Source organism: Seriola aureovittata, chromosome 11 (genome assembly GCF_021018895.1).
Source record: "Seriola aureovittata isolate HTS-2021-v1 ecotype China chromosome 11, ASM2101889v1, whole genome shotgun sequence".
NCBI lineage: Eukaryota > Metazoa > Chordata > Actinopteri > Carangiformes > Carangidae > Seriola > Seriola aureovittata.
This window is the reverse complement of record NC_079374.1, coordinates 23,294,080-23,315,787: the sequence shown is the minus strand read 5'-3', so window position 1 is coordinate 23,315,787 and position 21,708 is coordinate 23,294,080. Positions and strand designations below refer to the sequence as shown.

General features: G+C 39.0%; 1 protein-coding gene across 1 annotated transcript in view; it reads left to right on the top strand.

Moving 5' to 3' along the window:
* Positions 1-21,014, top strand: part of calcrla (calcitonin receptor-like a) — a 31,705-nt gene extending 10,691 nt beyond the window's left edge. Inside the window, exons 2-13 of the mRNA XM_056389011.1 lie at positions 8,173-8,281; positions 10,046-10,199; positions 10,562-10,672; positions 11,363-11,475; positions 12,175-12,266; positions 12,367-12,493; positions 12,730-12,883; positions 13,038-13,098; positions 13,759-13,825; positions 14,508-14,726; positions 15,414-15,455; positions 17,139-21,014. Coding sequence (XP_056244986.1) covers positions 8,207-8,281; positions 10,046-10,199; positions 10,562-10,672; positions 11,363-11,475; positions 12,175-12,266; positions 12,367-12,493; positions 12,730-12,883; positions 13,038-13,098; positions 13,759-13,825; positions 14,508-14,726; positions 15,414-15,455; positions 17,139-17,360 — 1,437 coding nt within the window. The 5' untranslated portion in view covers positions 8,173-8,206 and the 3' untranslated portion in view covers positions 17,361-21,014. The remainder of the gene's footprint in view (positions 1-8,172; positions 8,282-10,045; positions 10,200-10,561; positions 10,673-11,362; positions 11,476-12,174; positions 12,267-12,366; positions 12,494-12,729; positions 12,884-13,037; positions 13,099-13,758; positions 13,826-14,507; positions 14,727-15,413; positions 15,456-17,138) is intronic.
* Positions 21,015-21,708: the final 694 nt, after the last annotated feature.

Below are 21,708 nucleotides of genomic sequence, written 5' to 3'. Positions count from 1 at the left end.
CAAAATAAATCACATTATCATCATCATTTTTAGATTTTTTTTCTTCAGTGAAAATGAAATGCAAAAACAATCATTCCAACTGAAATCATGACTCATATCCAAGCATCAACCTCCAGGGCTGGAAAATGAAGCCAACATGGAAGTACCAAAAACTGCAGTTTGAATCGCCGCCTGAGGCTTACTCCAAAAGCGAGTAAATCCTCATAGACTCCCATGTTCAAATGTCCAACTTTACAGCAGAAATAAACATGTTTACAGCTGGAGAAGGATTAAGGTTTGATCAAGGGTGCTGGGTGCTGTTAAAAAGTAAAGTTCATATTAATGGTTGGTCTTTGAAGGTATAAGAAATCCACATGATGCACTACATGTCCATCGACCACACACTTACTCTCCGCCTCACTTTGAAAAGGACTCGCAGTATTCTGCTTGGATCTAGACGAAGATGGTGTGCGACAGAGTCTTTCAGTATTTATAATTCCTCTGGATACTTGGTTGCGTCATCTGTCCTTTGACCATACAGCCTCAAGGCTTTGAATGACCATCGAGACTTGCTGTATCTCTCCCATCAGACTTCATTTATAATCACAATATTTAGCACCAGTTTGAACCTCTCTTTTTTTCATTTCCTCATCAGCTACATTAGTATTAGACCGTAGTGTTTTCTTCTCCTCAGCACTACAGTCGTAAGTAGAACCGTGTGCTTGCCCAGACTACGTTGGCATGATGGCGATGAGGGCGTAAGTGCAATGACATGAATACTCAGGCATCTGTGCGCTGCAACACTACTGGAAGACAGCCTCCCTGTTGCCATGTTAATGCAAAGAACATTGCATCAGTCAGGGCGGGTGGACCGAGAGCTGAGGAGGTCTTTTCATGCAACAAAGCCAACTCCTCCTCCACATCTGTGTCGGATTGTTATTGTTTTTCCTGACATCTGGCGATGCCCTTGGCAACTTGAAGGCTCACATGAGGATTTTCTCTCACGTCCTGAGCTCGCTAACATCACTGACAGAGATGTTTAACCTCTAATTGAAACATTTTTGTTCAGTATCATGGGAAAGACTTTCCAAATGTTATTTTGGTCTTGCTGATTGCGATAAGAAAATTTCAGAGGGGAGAGACAGCCAATTATTTTTTTGTTTAGAATTTCCTGTTTCATTGATTTGTAATTATATGGTTCAATAACCAACTCTTATTTTGCTCAATGATATGAAAATGACAGAAAACAGTGGGAAACCAGGCTGAAACTAATCATTACCTGTCCAAACTTTCCGGTCAGAATCAACATCAATTTTCATTTATTTGTGTTAAATAAGAGATGACATACAGGTAGATCTTTTTTTTTCTTTAATAAAACATATGTATGCACAGACAGTTGAGCTGGATGCAGGGGATCGTGTTGCTCATTAGTGTGGAGGGATGTGCTGCACTAACACCTGCACTCCTCAAGCTGTTTCACAACAAACATGTTTGATGTTAAGGTAACAGAAGCTTAGCTCAGAAAGGACATGGACCAGGGCCACGTGTTGCACGTGCTGCTTGAAAAGCGAAACTGGGCTTGTCAGTGTCTAATGAAACATGTAATGTTACTGAGTACGCTGAGGAAGAGTGGACTGGTGTTAGTAAGGGTCACATTTGATCCTATTCTTATCACAGCCTGTGTTTTCCTGAGGTTAGGAGACTGCCTCTCCGTTTCCAGCATGAGGTTGAGAGTGAATTTCAAGAACTAGCACTTAGAAATTCATCTGATGGGACGCAGCACACATATACAGAGTATGTTGAAATATCTCAGTGGGAGCATAGTGTGTTGTGATGCTGCCAAAGGGGTGGTGTAAATGCTTAAATCAGCACATTTTATCCAGCTGATCACAGTTTTTTCTTACATAGGAAAGTGTGTTTTTTTTTTTTTTTTTCGAGTCGTTACGTAACATCTCATAGCAGCTTCATTAAAGATATATCGCGTGGCCCTGGTTAGATGGTGACCCATGCTCCGGTTGAACTTGCCAAGATAACTTTCATTCACCATCTCTCGACCTCAGGTACTGGACAGTTTCCCAGCCACTGAACTACTCTGTTATCTGCTGTTACTACTTGGTATAGCCCAACTCATACTACATTTTTGAGGCCAATGCTATTGATATTGATGTTTGGGAGTTTAGAAAAATGAAATATAATATAGTAAAATAAATAAATAAGACATGCATAATGTCCTTAACATTTCACAGGTGAAAAATTAACAAAAAAAAACAAAACAAAACAATAAAAAAATAAACTATGTAATGGTGACAATGTTTATAAATTACCTGCGACTTAATTTGGCTTTCTGTACTGCAGTTTCTCATTATTTACCAGCTGACATATACAACAATATCAATGTACTGTGTCTGCAATAAGATAATATAAGCCGTTTACTGGTCTGGCTCTGTTAGTTGTAACTGTGAGGAAAAGAAAAAAGATATTTGATCCTCTACCGGAATTCAGAATTCTTAGTCTTTAAGCGCACTAGGCTGTGGCTGCCAGAGGGGGGCGTTAAATCAAGTCCAGTCAATTTTTATTTATTCACATTGGCTAGCGAGCCATGCTGAACGGATAATTGTGTCACCACACCATCTCACGAGTATTGAGACAAAGCATTTCTGATTTGACACTGTAAATTGAGAAATCGTGGATGAATTTAAGGCTGTTTGCTGCCTCAAAGTAACAATAGGTTGTAATTCAAGTGAGGCAGCATCTTCGCTAATGAATCTAGCAGTGTCGATTTTACAACGCTGTTTAGAATTACACTACGTAGGTTGAGTTTGAATTAATTCAAGCAAATTCAAATTAGTTTGAATTCATTTAAAGGTGACGTTTTGAAAAAGTTACAGCCCGACTCAAAATAGTTCTTTGCATATCTTCATAAAGGAAGATACAAATAGTTTTGAAAATGCTATAGGCTCCATTTATATTCTTATATACTATAAATCTGACACGACGCTGCACCAGAGGTTCCCTATCTCCTACTGTTTACCTAAAATGAGTCATTAGGAATCCAATCCAGAAGGCACAACTGTGCTGTTTCCCGTGCTGGGAATTTTCTTGTTTCATGTCTAGCAAACATAGCAAACAAAAGATATTTACCAATCTACCCCGGTGACCAGTTTCGTGTTTGGCTTTCTAATAACACAATCATTCAAACATTGCTGTGCAGCAGCACAGTATTTATTTTTGCCCCCTCACCAGATGCTCCTTGATGCATCAGAAAGATCACTATCATCTGAGATCGCCTTAGCTTTTACTGAATGGGGATATTTTGCTTAGTATTTGCACTGAAATAAAAAAAAAAAAAAGGGGGGACTTGGGGTTCTCCTGCCAAGGAACAGCTGGGGAACTTGGCAAAGGGTTCCTCAAGTCTTTAGTTCATTTGCTCGAGTGCACTGCCACTATTACAAGAATATGGACCATGCATATATAAAATCTTTAATACATAGTTTAATACCTCTTTTAAGAGGTGGGGTCACTTGCAGTAGAACATGAACATGAGTTTTAACAGGCAGTCAGTGCAAAACCAGCACATGGTTCACGTATTGATTGTTGTGCTTGTGCGAGACTTCATCAGTTCTTGAGGCTTCTCCCCTCCCCAGTTAAGTCTGTATTCTGCTATAGATCAAAGCAGTAATGATGTTGTAGGCTCTCGCCAGCCTAATGGACCTCCGAATGCCCCTGAGTGGAACTTGTGGTATGGGGCGCCAAACATCCTGTAGAGGGCAAAAGGATCTTTACAGCACCGCACAACATATCTGCAGGAACAGTGGGAGTTGATAAGTACAGGCCGAGCTCTGGCACTGCCCTGAGAAGACAACAGCTGTTATGCATAGGCTGTTTTTCTGGGTATCGTTGTGTGTGCTGGCGGATGTAATAGGTGATGTCAGCTCTTGTGCAAAGTGTACATGACTAACCACTTGTGTGGAACACTCTTAGGTACTACAGATAATAGCGGACCACCCACAGTGTGCACCGGTCTGCGGTTGGTTTAAGTTGACCCAAACAAATCAATAATCAAGTGTTGTGCATCTGTGACGGTTGCTCTCTTAGCTTTGAACTGCATTTAGCAAGAAAAATATCTGTTTAATCTATTTAGGAAGTATATAATCTATCTATTCATTTATCTATTCTTTCTTTTTTCTTCATCTGGTTTGCAGCCATCATGTCCTGATCTGTGTAGTTGTAGGGGAAACAAAGTGTGGCTTATGTTTTGGTGTGATCTGTGCTGCTGTAGCTACTACCAAACTGATGGATTTTCACATGATAGACAACCAAAGAAACACAAATAGTGCTTTGACCTCAGACTACTGTAGAATAGAACATAAGTGTCCTTCCCATAGATTTTCAAATTGTTGTGCAGCCACCCAGGACAGGGCAGCAGAGGATTTTGGCGACATTTTCAGGAAGCTGCAAACAATAAAAGCAACAGATTATTTCTCATTGGTTTTGCATTTTAGGAGCAACAGGTGCCAACTTTATAACTTTGTCTCTGGCAATTATCCGATAGCCACATTAGACATCTGCAAAGTTATCATTAAGCTAGCAGCTATGGCTAATAATAAAACGAACAACGTTAATGTCGGAGCTAGGCAGCAAATATTATCAGTCCTGCCCGTCTGTAACAGACGGTGTTAATTTAACAGGATAACACAATGATTTGTGTATGAAAAGTGTTATATTTGTCTCCCAGATTGAAGCTGAGAAAAGTCGACCAGAAACTAGACAGAAACAGCAGCAGCGTGACCAACCAACTCTATTTGATCAGCAACTAAAATATGGTGACGAGAAGCACAGAAAATAAACAGGGCTGTAGCTGAATACATTTGCATATCATGTATATACACCTTAAAATAAGGTTACTATTGTTTTTTTTTTTTTTTTGCACTACCTCAGACAACCTAAAATACTGTTGTCATGGATGTTATTGTTTGTATTGTTCTAATCTTTATTTTGTGGTATCAAATATGGTATAGAGTATTTTCCTGGGTATCGGTATCGAGTTTGAAATTGTAGTACGGTGACAACCCTAGCCTAAGGTTAGGCCCGGACTTCCCAGTACCAGTGAACATAACTTGCTATTAGACGGAGACAGGTTTGGTTTGGGATCCGCAGTATTAAAACCTTATACTCTGTGTACTTACTGTCATTTGTTTTGAATTAGAAATGACAAAAGACTTTTACGCCCAACCATTCTTCATCCTTTCATGTCATCATTACCCAAGGCTATGCCATTCAAAATCATGCTGTCTGGTTTTGACCATGTTTTTCTATTTTGGCTGTGGAATACCAACACAATACCAATCACAGTTAAGCTACAGCATGTGCTGAGTTGTTTGCCACTTGTCAGCAACATTAACTGCTCAAAACATAGTGTTGTTTCTCCATCATAAATAGATTATTTGTGGCAGAAACGAACAAAATGTCTTACTGGAAATTCCCACCATGACAAATGGATTCTATTCAGATGGGAATGGTCATGGTCTTTTGTTGACCACCTTTAGGATTTGTTAAATTTCAATGTATGGCCACTAAAAGAGAATCAGCAGCCAAAGAAAACAGGATGAGAGACAAATCTCAACTACTGTGGCTATAGGCATCGTTCAAGCAGCAACTGGGAAAGCATTCTTTACCGTCTGTTCTCTGTTGCCATCTCACAAGCTATATCCTCTGTATCGCTATGCTAATGTATGAAGCACAGCTCTTGCCAAGAAACACCCGGGGAACTTGGCAAAGTAGAGCGCTGTGTGTGTGTGTGTGTGTGTGTGTGTGTGTGTGTGTGTGTGTGTGTGTGTGTGTGTGTGTGTGTGTGTGCGCGCGCATGTGCATTGTAGTCTGTTTGCATTCATGCACGTGTGACAGAGCAGCTGATCTTTTCCTGGCTGTTTCTAATTTGCACATCATCATAATGTTTTACAGTCCCCACTTTCAGTAAGCCCCTCCCCCCCTCCCTTCCTCTCCCCAGTGTAATGCTGCTTAACTCAGAACAGACTTGTGGAGGCACGAGGCCAGTTGCTCTGGAGACTGAGCTGCAGGGAGGCTGGTGGGAACCAAACGGGTCAAATCCCTCAGTGATGTACAGACTGGTGACCCCCTGCTTTACCTCCTCCTTTATTCGGAGGCTCATTTATTCTCAAGCTTTCAGCGGAATTGAAGCAGCTTAAAATCCATTAAAATCCAATTACAAAACATGTTATGAACATGTTTCCAGGTTTACAAGCAGTGGAGGACAGGTGCACATCAACATATCATGAGGGTAGAAAGAACATCACCACAATATCATGATGACTTATATATGGACATTTTCAGTATTAAATGTCCCATTTGGTCCAAAGGTAGATGTCCATGTGTTTTTTTTATTATAAAGCACAAATGTATCTGCAAATATATCTTCTTATGGATCAACACTTCAAATAAAACACAGGAAAAGGGTAAAGTATAGGACCTTTCAGAAAAAAAGCAACTTGCTGGAAACCAGTTAAACTCTTAGATGTAGACATAGCTCTTGCAGTTATTGAGAAATATGTTGTATGTATCCTAAACCATGAATGAACAGCATGCCCCCCCCCTTTCACTCTTGTTACATTATTATGTTTGACATAGATGTAACAAGACAATTCTGCACTCTGAGCTGAAGGTGCGCTTTCTTTCTTGCCATATTTCACATTTTCAGTGTATAACCTTAGAACTTTCTCTTCATGGAGTTTATGGCACAAAGACAGACCTTCATGTTGATCTCCTCATGAAGTCTGAGTTACTCTGAACTGCTTTCAAATTCCCTGCGAGGATTTCCCCCAGAAACCCATTCGTTAAAAAAAAAAAAGGCTATAGAGGATTTTGTGGCTTCATTGTGAATTGATTGAATGGGACACTGGTCGATCTGCAGCATAATCAGCAGCTCCTCTGTTTTTGCTCCTCATATTTCTCTTCACTTTCTCTCAGCAGATTCATATTCTGAGCTGTCACAAGCTGTTAAAGAATAACCCTGTTTCTTGCTTACTGCAATGAACAGTAGGCACCTGTAGAAAAAAAAAAAGAAAAAAGATCTTGTGAAGTATGAAAATAAAATCCTGTGGTTCAAAATTACGAGCCCTAAAACACATCTACATCTTCTTACTTGTCAATTTATCATTAGTGATAGAAAATAAATACTTGTGTAGGTAAAGTTGAAGTCCCTGCATTTTGTAAATATTTGCCTCTTGGATTCATTTTCCTATCTCCCTGTTGCAGTGTTGGTTTAGCTGTTCCATTCCACCACATTTAATTAGACTTCAGATGTTGCAAATCCAAGTAATGACATAGTTCCTTTGGGGTATGAAAGACGTTATTAAATTTCACTTTTGAATGAGATGTAACCCACTCCTGCGAGCCGTGTGTCATCCTGGGTTCAGGTTCTCTCTCATCCCTGCTGATTCTTTTTATTCCTCAGCTGCCTGTTACAGTTTCACGCCGAAAGCAACGCTGCCACATGAACTTAGCCTGGTGATTTCCTATCACTGGGTGCCAGTGTGGAACTCTTGGCTCATGCTGAAATACATTTATGGAAAAAATAACACATGGGCATGACTATTAGCATCACGCAGAGCCTCTTTGATAATGAAACATTAGAGGTAGCAGACATGCTTAAACTAAAGCCACCTGAGCATTAGCGCTGCCACTGTCTTGAAAAGCAGATTTGTACAACCTGAGGGATGTGTCTCCATTTGAATTTTGTCTCATCTGCTATGCAGCAGCCGTGCCGCGAAATCGCAGTGGCCCGCAGCTTTGCCGCAAACAACTTTCTGGGATTCTGCTTTGATGAGAAACCAATGTCACTTTAAAAAAAAAAAAAAAAAAAGATTATTTCAAAAGTGCTGTCACATCTGAGAATTTGTGAGAGTGCAAAGGAGATACGGCTCCCAAAACGCACAGCAGCAGTGAGGTCATGGGTCTCAGCTGTGCTGTTAATCCAGTGAGTGCAAGTGACAGATGAATGAGATTTTCCTAGTCCCTTTTAAGTTTTACACACCCGTCAATTAAATCGATCCGAAAAAATCTTGTGTATGTTTCTGTAAATAAGTCATTATGTGTGGGCTATTTAGCCTAGGTGTCACAGCATTTCAGTCAGAGATAATGATTTTTATTTCACTTTAATGATGGTCTCCATTCCAGATTTGCAGCTGGGAAACCGTCCACCAGCTCTGACATGGCCAAACGCAAGATGGGCAGCATCGGACGGAGTTGGATGGTGGCACTCGTACTGCTGTGTAATGTAGCAAAGGTAGGCCAGCCTGCAGGCACACAGGCAAACAAGCAAATACTGAAAACACACACACAAAATACACTTCATAGAATAGCTTTATTTGTGGAGAAATCAAACATAGGAGAAGCTACATATATGTCAGAAAACACAGCAGATTTTCTTTCGTTTTGTCTTTTTTTGGAAGTGCCTTTTGATTCAGTGAAAGAAACAGCTTTGTAGTGATGGATCACACGATTTATCTTGCTGTACCAATGCACAGTATCTAAATTTTACAAATATTGTAGTTAACTATGACTAGCTATGACTTAGACCAACCTGTTCAGATTTATTTACAGAATGTTGAAGATTTTCCAAAGGATTCAAAAGCTGCTTCAGGTTGGTATCTGCTGTGTAATAAAAAAAGCTGGACACATCTGGTTGGCAGTGGCTCTGCATAGATGTCATATTTTCCATTCAGCGCAAATGGATTTAATGGAAGCTTGTGTATGTTAGACTCCCTTTTCAGGCATTCCAAGTAGGATGTGAAGACTGTCTTACTTTAATACATCCCCGCTGAGTGAGAATACACAGCCAAAATTGGAGTCAGACACAGTCTTGCACGTAAATACTGTTAAGACCGTCTTTCTGTCGGGTCTCACCACAGCTGGACACAGTACTGGAAATTATATTCAACTAAAAGAACCATCCCTGAAAAGAAATTTTTCTGGGTAGAAGTAAAATTATTTGTGTATAAATGTACTTAGATAAAAATACAATCAATGTATACAATGTATATAGGCGTATATACATTGATTTTCATATATATACACCATTCCCAGGTGACACAGCTCGGTGGGTGTCCACAGACTTTGTGTAACAATGTTAAGCTACATAAATCAAACAGCTGCCACTTCTTATAAAATTAACAGAGGACTGAAGCAGCAGAAAAGGCGGTGATGTATGAACAACATAAACTCCACAGCGGCTGCAGCCAACAAACAAAGACAAAACTCTATGTCGCTAGGCAACACAGTAGTTGTTGATGCTCTCCTCCTTGCAGTGAGTTACAACAATCAGTCATCCGTTGCCCTCACCTGTCCGAACTTCGCTGTGAGAAGTCCTCCATAATCTCGCTGTAAAATGTAACCAGTCCATTCAGCCTCTGTGTCACTGCGCTCCTCCATGTTTCAAACACTGAGCTGAATGAGCTGCTGTCACAACAGAGATGATTTAAAACAGCAGAAAGGTAGTGAACAGAAAGGTGGAAGTGAACGTAGAAGTCACAGCTGAAAGATTCACCATCAGAATTTGAACATCTTCTTGAACACTTGTTGGTCACGCAACATGGCAGGTGTGTTTGATTTGGCACACTTGTCGTGGTCAGCGGGTGGTGCTTTGAATCAGCTTTTTCTCTGCTGCAGCTGCTGATTTTCTTTTGTTGCATTCTCAGACAGTGGATCATAAATTTGTCATGTGACTTTTATTTTTTACTCTGTAACAATTTTGAATTTAAATGTAGCAGAGTAAAATACTTGACTTTAAAAATAATTACGTAAGAGTGAAATTACTGATTTTTAAAAAGTACAAGCACGCAAGCACACACACAAAAGTATTTGCAAAGCATCATTATTAATTATTATTAACTAATTTGTAACTTAACAACAATAATTTTTTTATTTACGAAAATATTCTTGTCCAATATATCTTCTGTGTGACATTTCCACAATCTCTGTAGAATTATATCTCTTGGTTAAAAAATGGCTGAATCAATCTATTCACATTTTCGCTCTTTCCTTTTTCCAGTTTTTTGTGAAGGCTAGCCTGGAGGTCAATGAAACCCAACACCAGCATCCAACCAATGTCTACCATGACATGGGACTGACCAGGAACAAGATAGTAACTGCACAGTTTGAGTGCTATCAAAAGATAATGAAGGATAACACCAACGGCAGACAAGGTAGCTATGGTGTTTCATGTTTCTGAACTTTAAAGCTGTCTACATTGAATGGCAGTAAGAAATAACTGGAAAACACTACTTGTAGAAATCTATGTTGCTAATTTTGGGCTTATCATATTTAATATTCAGTAGTTTGAAGCATTTGAGAAACTTTTTTAATCAGTATGCAAGAACAAAGATAATAAGATGGTCTGCAGAAAGGATTGACTGATTGACGTTCATAGCACTGAAACATGAACACTGCTTTTTCTCTTTTACATCAACTTATTGTAAAGTTTTATTGGAAAACACCAACTGAATAAATCATTTGATCAGTATAATGTCCGATGCTTGGTAACCCCTAACACTCTCTATGGTTTTAGAGGCCATGTGTAATCGCACTTGGGATGGCTGGCTGTGTTGGGACGACACAAAGGCAGGAGTTATCTCTGAGCAGCACTGCCCGGACTACTTCCAGGATTTCGATCCCTCAGGTGAAATCTGTGACTTAAACATTTCCAAACATGCTCAGTACATTTGTTAGTTTAGCAAAATCAAAGAGCAGAGGTTCAGCTAGCCCGATATTTACTCCCTAATATGGGTCGAATCCTCACCTGTAGTTTGTAATGGAGGTTTTTAGTTATAAACCTGCAGGTTGCCAAGCCCAAACTCAGATAACATTCATGGCATCATCAGCGTTAAAGCTCCTCCAAAACCACAGAAGACATTACACAACAGATTTTTATAGGCTGAGTACTATTCCTCTTACTAATAAACGGATCTTCATGTGTAAAACTGGTGGAGTGCCCCTTTATATCTGAGTGTTTCCCCTTTTTGTATAATTCATTCAGCCAGAAAAGAACAACGACACAGGACACCCCAAAGTGCATGCCTGGGCCCACTTCAAAGAAAACTATTCTGGGCCTTTTCAAAGAGTCCAGTTGGGTGTCAATGGGCATCTTGTTCTTGACTTCATTTTCAAATAATTTTACCTTTTGCCACATTTTTTCCACCTGCTTTACTGCAAATAATAAATATCCTTTAAGATTCAGCCTAAAGGACTGATATACTCTTAGAACATGGTTTAAAAGCAACATAGAATGTCAAAAGTACATCTTTACCTACCACGTATTTAGGAGGTATTCTGTCTCATATCAACTTTTTGCATTATTTTTTACCTGCAGAGATGGTTACCAAGATTTGTACTGACAGTGGTCATTGGTTCCTGCATCCTGAGAGCAACCGGACGTGGACCAACTACACCCGCTGCAATGAACACACCAATGAAGGCAGAGTGGTTGGTCACTCTATAATATGGCATTAAAAGTACATAATATATACAGCTGTATAGCATAAAATAAGAAGAACTCAGTCATGGTTAGCGCTGACCTTTTTAATAGCAGTTAAAGTTCTCTGATGTGCAAATTACATGCATTTTTATGTTTTAAATATAGTTAACTAAAAAGCGCAACTGAGCACACGTCATGCTCATGTTACCTGAAATGTGCTGAAATGATTGTGTGGTGTGGCTAAAAATGTGCAGTTTGTCCTGAGGATGGATTCATTGGGTTCATGCCTCTGAGTGCCCCCTGAAAATTTGATAGCAATCTACTTGTATGGAAAATTTTTCAATTTCTCAGTATGGACCAAAGTTTAGATCAGTGGGAAAAGTTGGTGAGGGGGATGGTGCTGGGTGAAAGGTTGAGGGGTTCACCACAATAATAACATTACAGCTTTCTCTGGGGGCATGAATATCCATAAAAAACTCTCTCTCTCTGCTCCGTATTAATTCATTTCCCGTTGACAGTTAACTTTTCCATGATTTGATGTCATAAGTTAATGATTTACTGTAAGAGGAAAGGATATGAGTGTATTTATGGAAACCTGTAGCTGTATATAAAGATCATGGTGAAAATAAAACAATATAGTGTCTCACAACATTAGTAGTCATTAGGAGATCCAGATAATCTAATATTTTTCTCTTGTTTCCTTCCAGACTGCAATGAATCTTTTCTACTTAGCCCTCATAGGTCACGGACTGTCATTGACCTCCCTCTTCATCTCCCTTGGAATATTCTTCCATTTCAAGTGAGCCAACAAGCCTCATTTCACCATGCTTTATAGACGGATTCTCATCCCTCACGTATATCACCAGCACCAGGTGTAATGTAATTTTCTCTTCTTGCAGGAGTTTAAGTTGCCAAAGGATCACCCTTCACAAAAACCTCTTCTTTTCTTTTGTTCTCAACTCTGTGATCACCATCATTTGGTTGACAGCAGTGGCAAACAACCAGGAGCTGGTGCAGAGGAATCCAGTGAGTTTATGTAGTTTGTTTTAATAGTTTTTATTATTAATTTGATAATTCATTTTATAACAGATTTCTGTTCAATTTGAGTTGTTCCTTTTGTCATCCTATTTTCATTATTTAATCATAATACTGTTCCAGAAACTGCACTCTTTGTTCATTTCATGTAACTTTGAAAGTACTGCACAAAAGAAAATGTCACAGTCACTATCTACATTCATTATGTGCATATGTTTCCTCCTCAGACGAGCTGTAAAGTGTCCCAATTCATTCATCTGTACTTGTTTGGCTGCAATTACTTCTGGATGCTGTGTGAGGGAATATACCTGCACACTCTCATCGTGGTGGCTGTGTTTGCTGAGAAGCAGCATCTAATGTGGTATTATCTCCTAGGCTGGGGTATGTAGGAGATAATGTCCAACCAGCTGTATTCCATTATTCTAATAAACTGTAATTATCCTATAATATGAAAATGAATGAGGCACAGTCACAGCTATGTAAGGTTTTCAGACTGCAAAATCTTAAGTCTTGTATTTTCTTACTTTTCTTGCAGGCTTTCCTCTCATTCCAGCCTGCATACATGCCATTGCTCGAAGTTACTACTACAATGACAAGTAAGTGCTCGAGTGCATTAGCTAAGCTATAATAGTCTATATATATATATATATATATATATATATATATATATATATATATATATATATATATATATATAATCTATAAAATAATAATAAATATTTAATGTGAAATATCTTAAGTAGGCTCACACCGCAAAGTGAAAGTGAACTGGTGAGCTAACAATTTTACCCACAGCCACTTAGCAAACTTATTCGCTTTTTAGCTTAGCTTGTTTGCGAATGGCACAATAAGTACAGTTGTGCCATTAGCAAACAAGCAGGTACAGTACACAATAATTACAGTTTATTCACTGTTTATTCAGAAGATATTTGTACCATTGATTCCATTGAATTAACTGATTTCAACTTGATTAAATACATAAATAAACAAATCCTGCCCAAATTGTGTTTAAAATATGAGATGTAATAACTGTGCCTTGTAAGATTAATATTATGGTAAAGACTGTGTAAAATTATCTGCTGCTCATGCAGCTTGCATAACGCATCCAACCTAGCTTCTCTCATGAAAACTCTCAAGCTTTTTCATGCAGATTAATTTCTCAGAACAACCATTGATCTGCATCATGGGTCAGTTGTCATGTGATTCATTGACACTGTTGTGTAAACTTTTCCCTTTTGTCCTCTCCTCCGCTGTAGCTGTTGGATTAGCTCCAATACATCGCTGCTCTACATCATCCACGGCCCCATCTGCGCTGCTCTTTTGGTAATAACCAATTACAGCAAAGTAAATCACAATAATATTGATTTGCTAAAATAAACCAGCTAATTTGTTCCATATTTAACTTGGTGCACTGTTTTTATTGCGCAATGAACAGCAATGAGCTGCTTTTGTCTTCTTCCGAGTGGACACTGTGGGGGGCCTGAAAGCAGGACACAGTTTCATAGCATGCATAATTGTGTTTATCTTGCGAAATCAATGCATCTGCCCCTCTGAGGATCTGCCCAGGTCCCCGGACCCATGTTTCATTCTAGGAATTCACCTAATCAGCACAGCCAGGCAAGCTTCAGAGAAATCCAGTCCCTTAAGACTCTCTTAGGACTAAATGATTCAGCCTCAAACAACCTTTACAGTGGTCTGTTAAGGTTTCGCGTTCAAAAAAGGGCTTGATGTAGTTTTGCACATCATGGATTTTTTTTGTTTTAACCTTAATCATAGATAACTTTTTAGGATCTGAATTATGTGTCAATTAACTTTTTGTTTCATTTTAAAACAGTAACAGTAAAAGACAAGGGTCTGTGTGGCTGTTTTTGTTGGGACTGTTGTGAATACCAATCTTCTACAATTGTGTTCTTTATAGCTTTATGTGTGTTTTTATATATTTATGTTTACATGTATTTATATTTGCATATGTATTTGTGTTGATGTCCTCTCTGCTGCTCCCCAGGTCAATTTGTTCTTTCTATTGAACATCGTGCGAGTGCTTATCACCAAACTGAAGGTGACCCATCAAGCAGAGTCGAGTCTCTATATGAAAGCAGTGAGAGCCACCCTTATCCTGGTGCCTCTCCTGGGAATTCAGTACGTCCTGCTTCCCTACAAGCCAGAGGGACGGGTCTCCTCTGAAATATACGACTACATCATGCACATACTAATGCATTACCAGGTGAGAAAAACCGTGCCTGAACTATGCGCAGTGTTGTAGATGTGGCTGAGTGATGGATACCAGCTTCTTAGAACATTTAAATACATAAATAATTAAATACATAAACAGCTGTGCATTATGCCACGCTGTTGAAATACATGTGCAATGTGTATTTTTAGAATGGTATTCAAAGTTTACTCTATGTTGCTTGAACTGCAATGCTCCTGTGCACTGTTGTCCTTGTATATGCATGTATATCATTTATTATGAAACTTGATTACATGTAAGTGTCTGCATCTTCCAATGTAGCAATATATACAAAGTGAACTGTTGCCTGGACTTAGGTTTTAGTAGAAGACAAACATCCCCATCAGCCTCCGAAGAGACTTTGTTTACATTGTAGCCCAGTGAAGAACAGCAGGAAGGAAGGCATGATTTATCTGTGCTGAAAGGGGCTGAAATCAGTTGGATGTTAGCGAGGTGTTATCTGATCATCCTGTGTTGGGCAGTGTAGGGAGAACGTCTTGAGCAACCGGCTGAATCAGCTCTCAAAATTTATTCACTTTGACCTCTCATTATTTGAGCTTCATCATGTTAAACCTTAAGACATCATCTACAAACAACAGACGATTGATGCTTAAGACCAGTTACTAGGGTATATTTTATCTGTCTTTTTTATGATGTTTTTTTTTTTTTTTTACATTCCAGGGTCTGCTGGTGGCTACTATCTTCTGCTTCTTCAATGGCGAAGTAAGATGGGGTCACACCTTTTCACTGTTATTTTTAGACCTGCATCTCACACACACACACTTACCGACATTTCCCCTTTGTTGTCAGGGGTTGACTGAGCAACCTCTTCTGCATTACCATTAGATCAGGATGGTGGAGTAGGCCTATGTCTTGACAGTCTCATTCCTCCAGGACTTTTCTGGAGACTAAAGATCATTTACTGTTGGCAATTAGCCATGGGCTGTACACTGATTGCTATCAATAATGCAGATGATTGGTTCTGCACACAAAATAGCCTGTTTTTTGCCTAAAGTGAATGTCTTACAAGAGCCACTGAGAAACTCTTCTTTAAGCTGTGAAGAAAAGGAGTTCACAAAAAATAAAGTGTAACCTCCTAAAAACCTCTTATAATAAGCCTGAGCTCATTAAATGCTTAAAGAAACAGTTACATTGTTATGTATATACAGAAACATATGACACATGCAATGTATGCATATATTTCTTTGTTCACAACATTGTTGCATCCAAGAGAATTTACAGCGAAGAGAGACACATTGAAGATGTGATCAAAACCACAAGACAACACCAGTCCAAAAGCTTCAGCTGTAATTAGAAATTGTTGAACATATACAGTATATCTAGACTGGTTTCTAACAGGACAAACAAACAAACAAAAATCTGCTGAATCACTTTCTTTCCAGGAGCTATATTAGAGGAAGAATATCAATTTACTGTCTGTGCGTTGAGTACAGAGCTGGATTCATGATGTGGTTAGCTTAGCTTAGCATAAAGGCTGTGGTGAAGCTAAAGAATACGCTCACTAATTACCATCTCATCTGTTTAATCTGACAGTTTGTGGAGTAAGAGGGAGTTGTGCTTGATTTTTCATGCAATATTTCTTGACATCAGTTTATCCATCTGCACAGCGCTTCTGCAGAATCATGATGCTCTGCAAAAGTATGACGGTAGCAAACCTGGCAAACTTATGTCAGTACAACTCCACGAATCTGCACATACTCACTGTGCTCAGCGCTCTTGTCCATAATGAAACAGCTGCAGCATGTAAAGCCCCCATAAAAAACACACTGTTGCCCCCCTGCTTCCAGCCTGTTGCTAGGGTAACCATGTCTTAGCTCTAGCTCCATTCTTACCACATAAGACTGATATGGTTCTTAGAGATTGAGATGACAGCAGACACATTCTCAAGTCTGCGTTAATTACAGAACTGGAGACAGGAGCCTTTTCGCTTAGCTTAGCATTAAGACTGGAAATGGGGGAAACAGCTAACCTGGCTCTGTCCAGAGTTTAAAAATTCACTTGGCTGCTGTCCTCCACTGACTTCATGGGGTCTTGCTATCACAGTGAAGTTGTCAGGCAACCAGCTGAGACACTAGACAGATGTACTGACTGGATGAAAAAACAGTTGTTTGTCAAGAAATAGTTACCCTGTGCAAATTCGTCTAAAACCACAGTGTCATTTTTATATTTCTGTTTGTGTACAGCTTAAAAAAGAGATACAGCATGTTAATTAATAAGCCTTAATCATGTCCCAGACATCATCTCATCTTACTCTTGGAAGAAAACGCAAATAATGTATTTCTCAAACTGTTAAACTTTATTTTCAATGTATGAATTGTAGTTATATTTCAACGAATGATTCTTACGTAGTCCAATTAATATCTGAAATGTGGTTTCTCTGGTTAGGTCCAAGCGGTTCTGAGGAGGCACTGGAACCAGTATCAAATCCAGTTTGGCAGCAGCGTAGGAAACCACTCGGACGCCCTGCGCTCAGCCTCCTACACGGCTTCCTCCATCACAGAGGTACAGGGCTGCTACAGCATCGACAGCCACACAGAACACATGAACGGCAAGGGCTACCACGACGCAGACGCCTCCATCTTAAAATCAGACAGCCCCTTCGCCTGACAGCGACACTCCTCTCAAATACTATCCATCCTATCCCACCCGTAAAAAAAACTGCAGCATTTTTGGAGCTCTGTGGCAACTAGGAAAAATTTTCCTCTTCCTAAACACACGATGTCAGAAGAAAGAGAGAGGAAAAGGTGTGTATACCCCAGGCTCTCACCTACACCGGAAGGAAATAGTCACCTCTCTGTCACAGGTCCTTTAACAGTACTGCGAGGTGAGCTCGGTACAGCTGTTCCTGCGCTGTCTTTTGTCTACAATTTGCAACTGAACTGCTTCACTTGGACTAAGATGCATTCTGATAATCACAATATTGTCACAATCTTTCTGCTGGACAAAATTGTTTTTAAACGGATGAATATTAACTGCTTGACTATCATACTGAGGTCATGTCGTTCACAAAAAGCCATTGGTTACACTGTAAAATTCTTTCGACATGGTTAGTGCCAAACCAAGAGATCCTGCCTGCCTCATTTATTTTTTTATTTTCATTACAGAATCAGAACAGAGTCAGGACATCTAACAGGTGCATAATAATATATTAATGCTATATTGTATCTTTCAATATGTTAAACTTAATTTATCTGAACATATTCTTGTTTATTAAATGAAATTAAAATAAATACCACACAGTATTTATTTAAGTTGGCGCTACATTTTCTCAAAATCTGCCAACTTAATACCAATATGACATGTTGCCAGCTTCACATACACTTTAAAAGCATTTCTTGTTTGTTTCGGTGTTTGTTTCTATGTTGTATGCAGATGATGGTATGAGTCATACTGTTAGCTTGCACGCTTCTTTTTCTAGAAATTTAATGTTGCTTATGCTAATGTTTGAGCTTGTGTTTACTGTAAGCGATCCTTTCTGACATGTGTATCCTTTAAACCACATGGTAGGTTGTAATGTCAACACAATATTATCACCGAGAAGCCAACATGAAATCACATGTACTCCAGTATCTGCTCATTATACTTGAATGTAACAGTTAAGTTTAAAGACCTGGCTCTGTTGAGCATAAATTCATCACATTCCCATTCACTGCTGTCTTTAGCCTTATTCTTCTCAAATTACTTTATGATTATAACTGACATGTAAGCATGACTGGGTGTTCAGACCGAAAACAGCACTGTGTTGGAAAAAAGAAGTGCAGGGTGGCTGCCTGAGTGAGGGTGTGTTGCTTTAGCTACTGGTGAGAAGATTTTATTTCACGTAATATTTCCTTGTGTTCGTACAATCTATGAATCAGTTCCTCCATAGTGCAACTACACTTATAGAAACGAAGGACAAGACAATAGTTCTCTTTCTAAAATTCAGTGTAAGCTGATAGCAATTAGCCAGATCAAGTGTGTATGCTTACGCTAGCTCGTGGCATGTGTGTCTGTTGGTTCAGTCTTTGGTTCAGTCGATGAAAGCCAAGTTCGCCAAAGTCCAATGGAAACAGAATGAATCATGACATATATATGAAGCATGTGACTCGATGTCCACTGAAGTTTCTCCTGCACAGTGGGGTGATGAGGAGACTGTAACCTTTCCCAAATTAATACAAGAAACAAAAAAAAAAACACATTTCACATCATTTTCGTTCATTCATTCAGACTGACGCCCTTTTAATTACGTCATCTCGTTGTACGCTCTCCCTCCGCGATGTTTTACTGGCAGCTGACAAGAATTAGTGATACCAAATACTTTTATTTTTACGTTCATCTCAATGTATCAACTTCTTATCTTTGCAGAACAGTAGGGAATGGAACCACAAATTAATTTGTTTTGATTGATGATATTTTTGGAAGTTGGTTTAAAATTTCCACAGGTTTTCACAGTGACAATCATTTAAGCCTCTCGTCTTGATGGTTGTGAGGTAAACAGAACAGAACAGATGATGTTGTCTTGCATTGTGGCATAAGTTGAGTCAGGTTCAACTTTTTTGTCAACGACCGTATGAGTTTTTTTTATTGTTGTTTAGTTTTTTTTTTTTAACCAGAGCCTCTGCTTGGGCAACCCCCTGCAACAACGTAGTGACCTCCTTCAACTGAAGGAGAGAGCTGCGATTTTTTTTCACGTATTGCTGATATCAGTCTGAACGCAGCCTTATTGAGAAGTGCATGTGATGTGATTATCATGTCTCACAAGAAGCTGTGCAAAAAACATACTGCAAAAACCATTCTCTGTAAAGCATTTAACTAAAGCAGGCTGCATCCAGACCTGTTCAATAAACATTGCACCTTTTCACAGTCATGTTGTCTGTTTCACCCATTCAAATCCCCCAAACCTTTATTGTTTTGTTTTTTTCTTCATTTCAGAACATCTTTAACACATTGTCCAAAATGCTGGGAACATGACTCACTATCAGCTGATGTAAATAATTTTGTAAATCTAGCATTTCTGAACGCGTGAGTGTGCGTATGTGTGTGTGTGCATGATTTATATATACAGTATTTATGAGTACGTCATACTCAAAAGCATTCAACCATGAAGCGGCCGTCTTATGTGACAGTGTGTTGGACGTTGATGAAGAAGCTATTTGTTCTACTTGTGTTTTTCAAAAAGGGAGGGGTGGGAAACGGGCCGGGCTGACTAACTGAGAGCTTTCAATGAGCTACTGTATTTATCTGTCCGTGTCGTTTGTCATCATCTTTGGTATATTCTGTCATCTTCCTATTTTGCCTGTATTTGAAAGTGAAGAAAGAAAAGTACCACTACGTTCTGTGTGAGTTACTCATGCCATGTTATCACCACTCAGACATAAATATGTTTCATGACACAAACGTAGTGCAAGTCTAATTATGTGAAGACTCGCATTCAGCCTTCCAAAGGGTGTGTTTTTTTCTTTTCTATGTCAATGGAGAGTATTGGAAACAAATATGTACATCCCGTTTCACAATTGTTGTATAATCTGTTGGTGGAAATTTAGATTTTTTTTTTCAGATACATGCTCCAAAATCACCATTTTCCAAAAAAAAAAAGATCTTAGGTTTATCCTTGGTCAACAGGCTTTAGCTCAGCTGTGAGAACATAAAGCGCTTGATTCTACACAGAGCAGGAAACATTGACACTTGGCTGTCGGTGTTTGAGGTAAAGGGGTTCAATTCACAGCAGTCAGTTTCAAGCTGCACTATCACAGTTAGAGTTTGCACTTTCTTACCTCAGATCTGCAGGACAGTCTCTCAATTTAATCATAAACTGTACCGCCCACATTCATGGCTGTCAAGTACTGCTTTGCAGCGATTGAGTAATGTGCGACGACTGCATCGTGAAGTCTTCATAAATCAGAGTCATTTACTGTGGAGTCATGCATCACGATAATTTATGAAGCCACAGTCATTTCATCACAATCCGTGGAGAACTTTGGCAAATGTAGTAACTCCTTTTGTACATTTAAGTTGTGTATTTATGTGTGAATTATTTTCATATGACTCTCCAAGGGGTTTGTTACACAATGTTGTTAAAGCATTGAGGACAATGTCTGTAGTTTTTGTTTATACTGTACTGTATTTAACTTTGGTAGTCTTGACACATTGACTCCACACTGCTGTCTGAATGTAACTGGTGGTGCTTTATTCTCTGGATGTGAAAAGCATATATATATATCTATATATACTATATAGATATATATATATATATATACACACATATACATATATATTTACATACAGTGTCTCTTTTTTGCATTATTTCTCTGAAAGAGTTTAGTGTCAAAGTCGCCCTTGCCAAAGGTTTAGGAACACAATGTAGCTGACTCGTGGAACTGATTTGACACCTGTGGCTCTGTGGTGAGCTGTTGTAATGAGAAACATCTGCTATGTTGGCAAAGAGTCTCCACAGTCGCTGTCAAAAGGAACAAACAAGCTTTGTTTTTACGTCATTCACCTCCTAAATCCCTCAAGTCCCTCAAGTGCTCACTTAAGTTCATTTATGCTTCTATCTGACAAACCCATTTCCCCTTGACCTTTTAGAGACGTTAAAACATATAATTCATTTGTTGATGAATAATCCATTATTCTTGTTTATTGTGTCTCCATACATTTGGATCATTACAACATGGCAGCGTTTTACTGTTTACTGCTACAGTGAATCCAGAATAATATCCCGTCACAGCATGAGATGAGTATTGCATGTGAGAACATACAGTGTTTTCAATGATTACTTTTCTCCTTTACTGATTCAGTTAACAGTCTCGCTTGTGAATTCTTTATAGTCATTATGGAATATGCGATGAACTTCACAGTTTTCTCTACATCAGCCGTCTCTAGCCTTGACACAGAATAATAATTCTATTAATGTAAGCTCCTTAGACGGTAACACCACACTGAATTTCCTCTTATTATTTTCATACATGCAAAATCA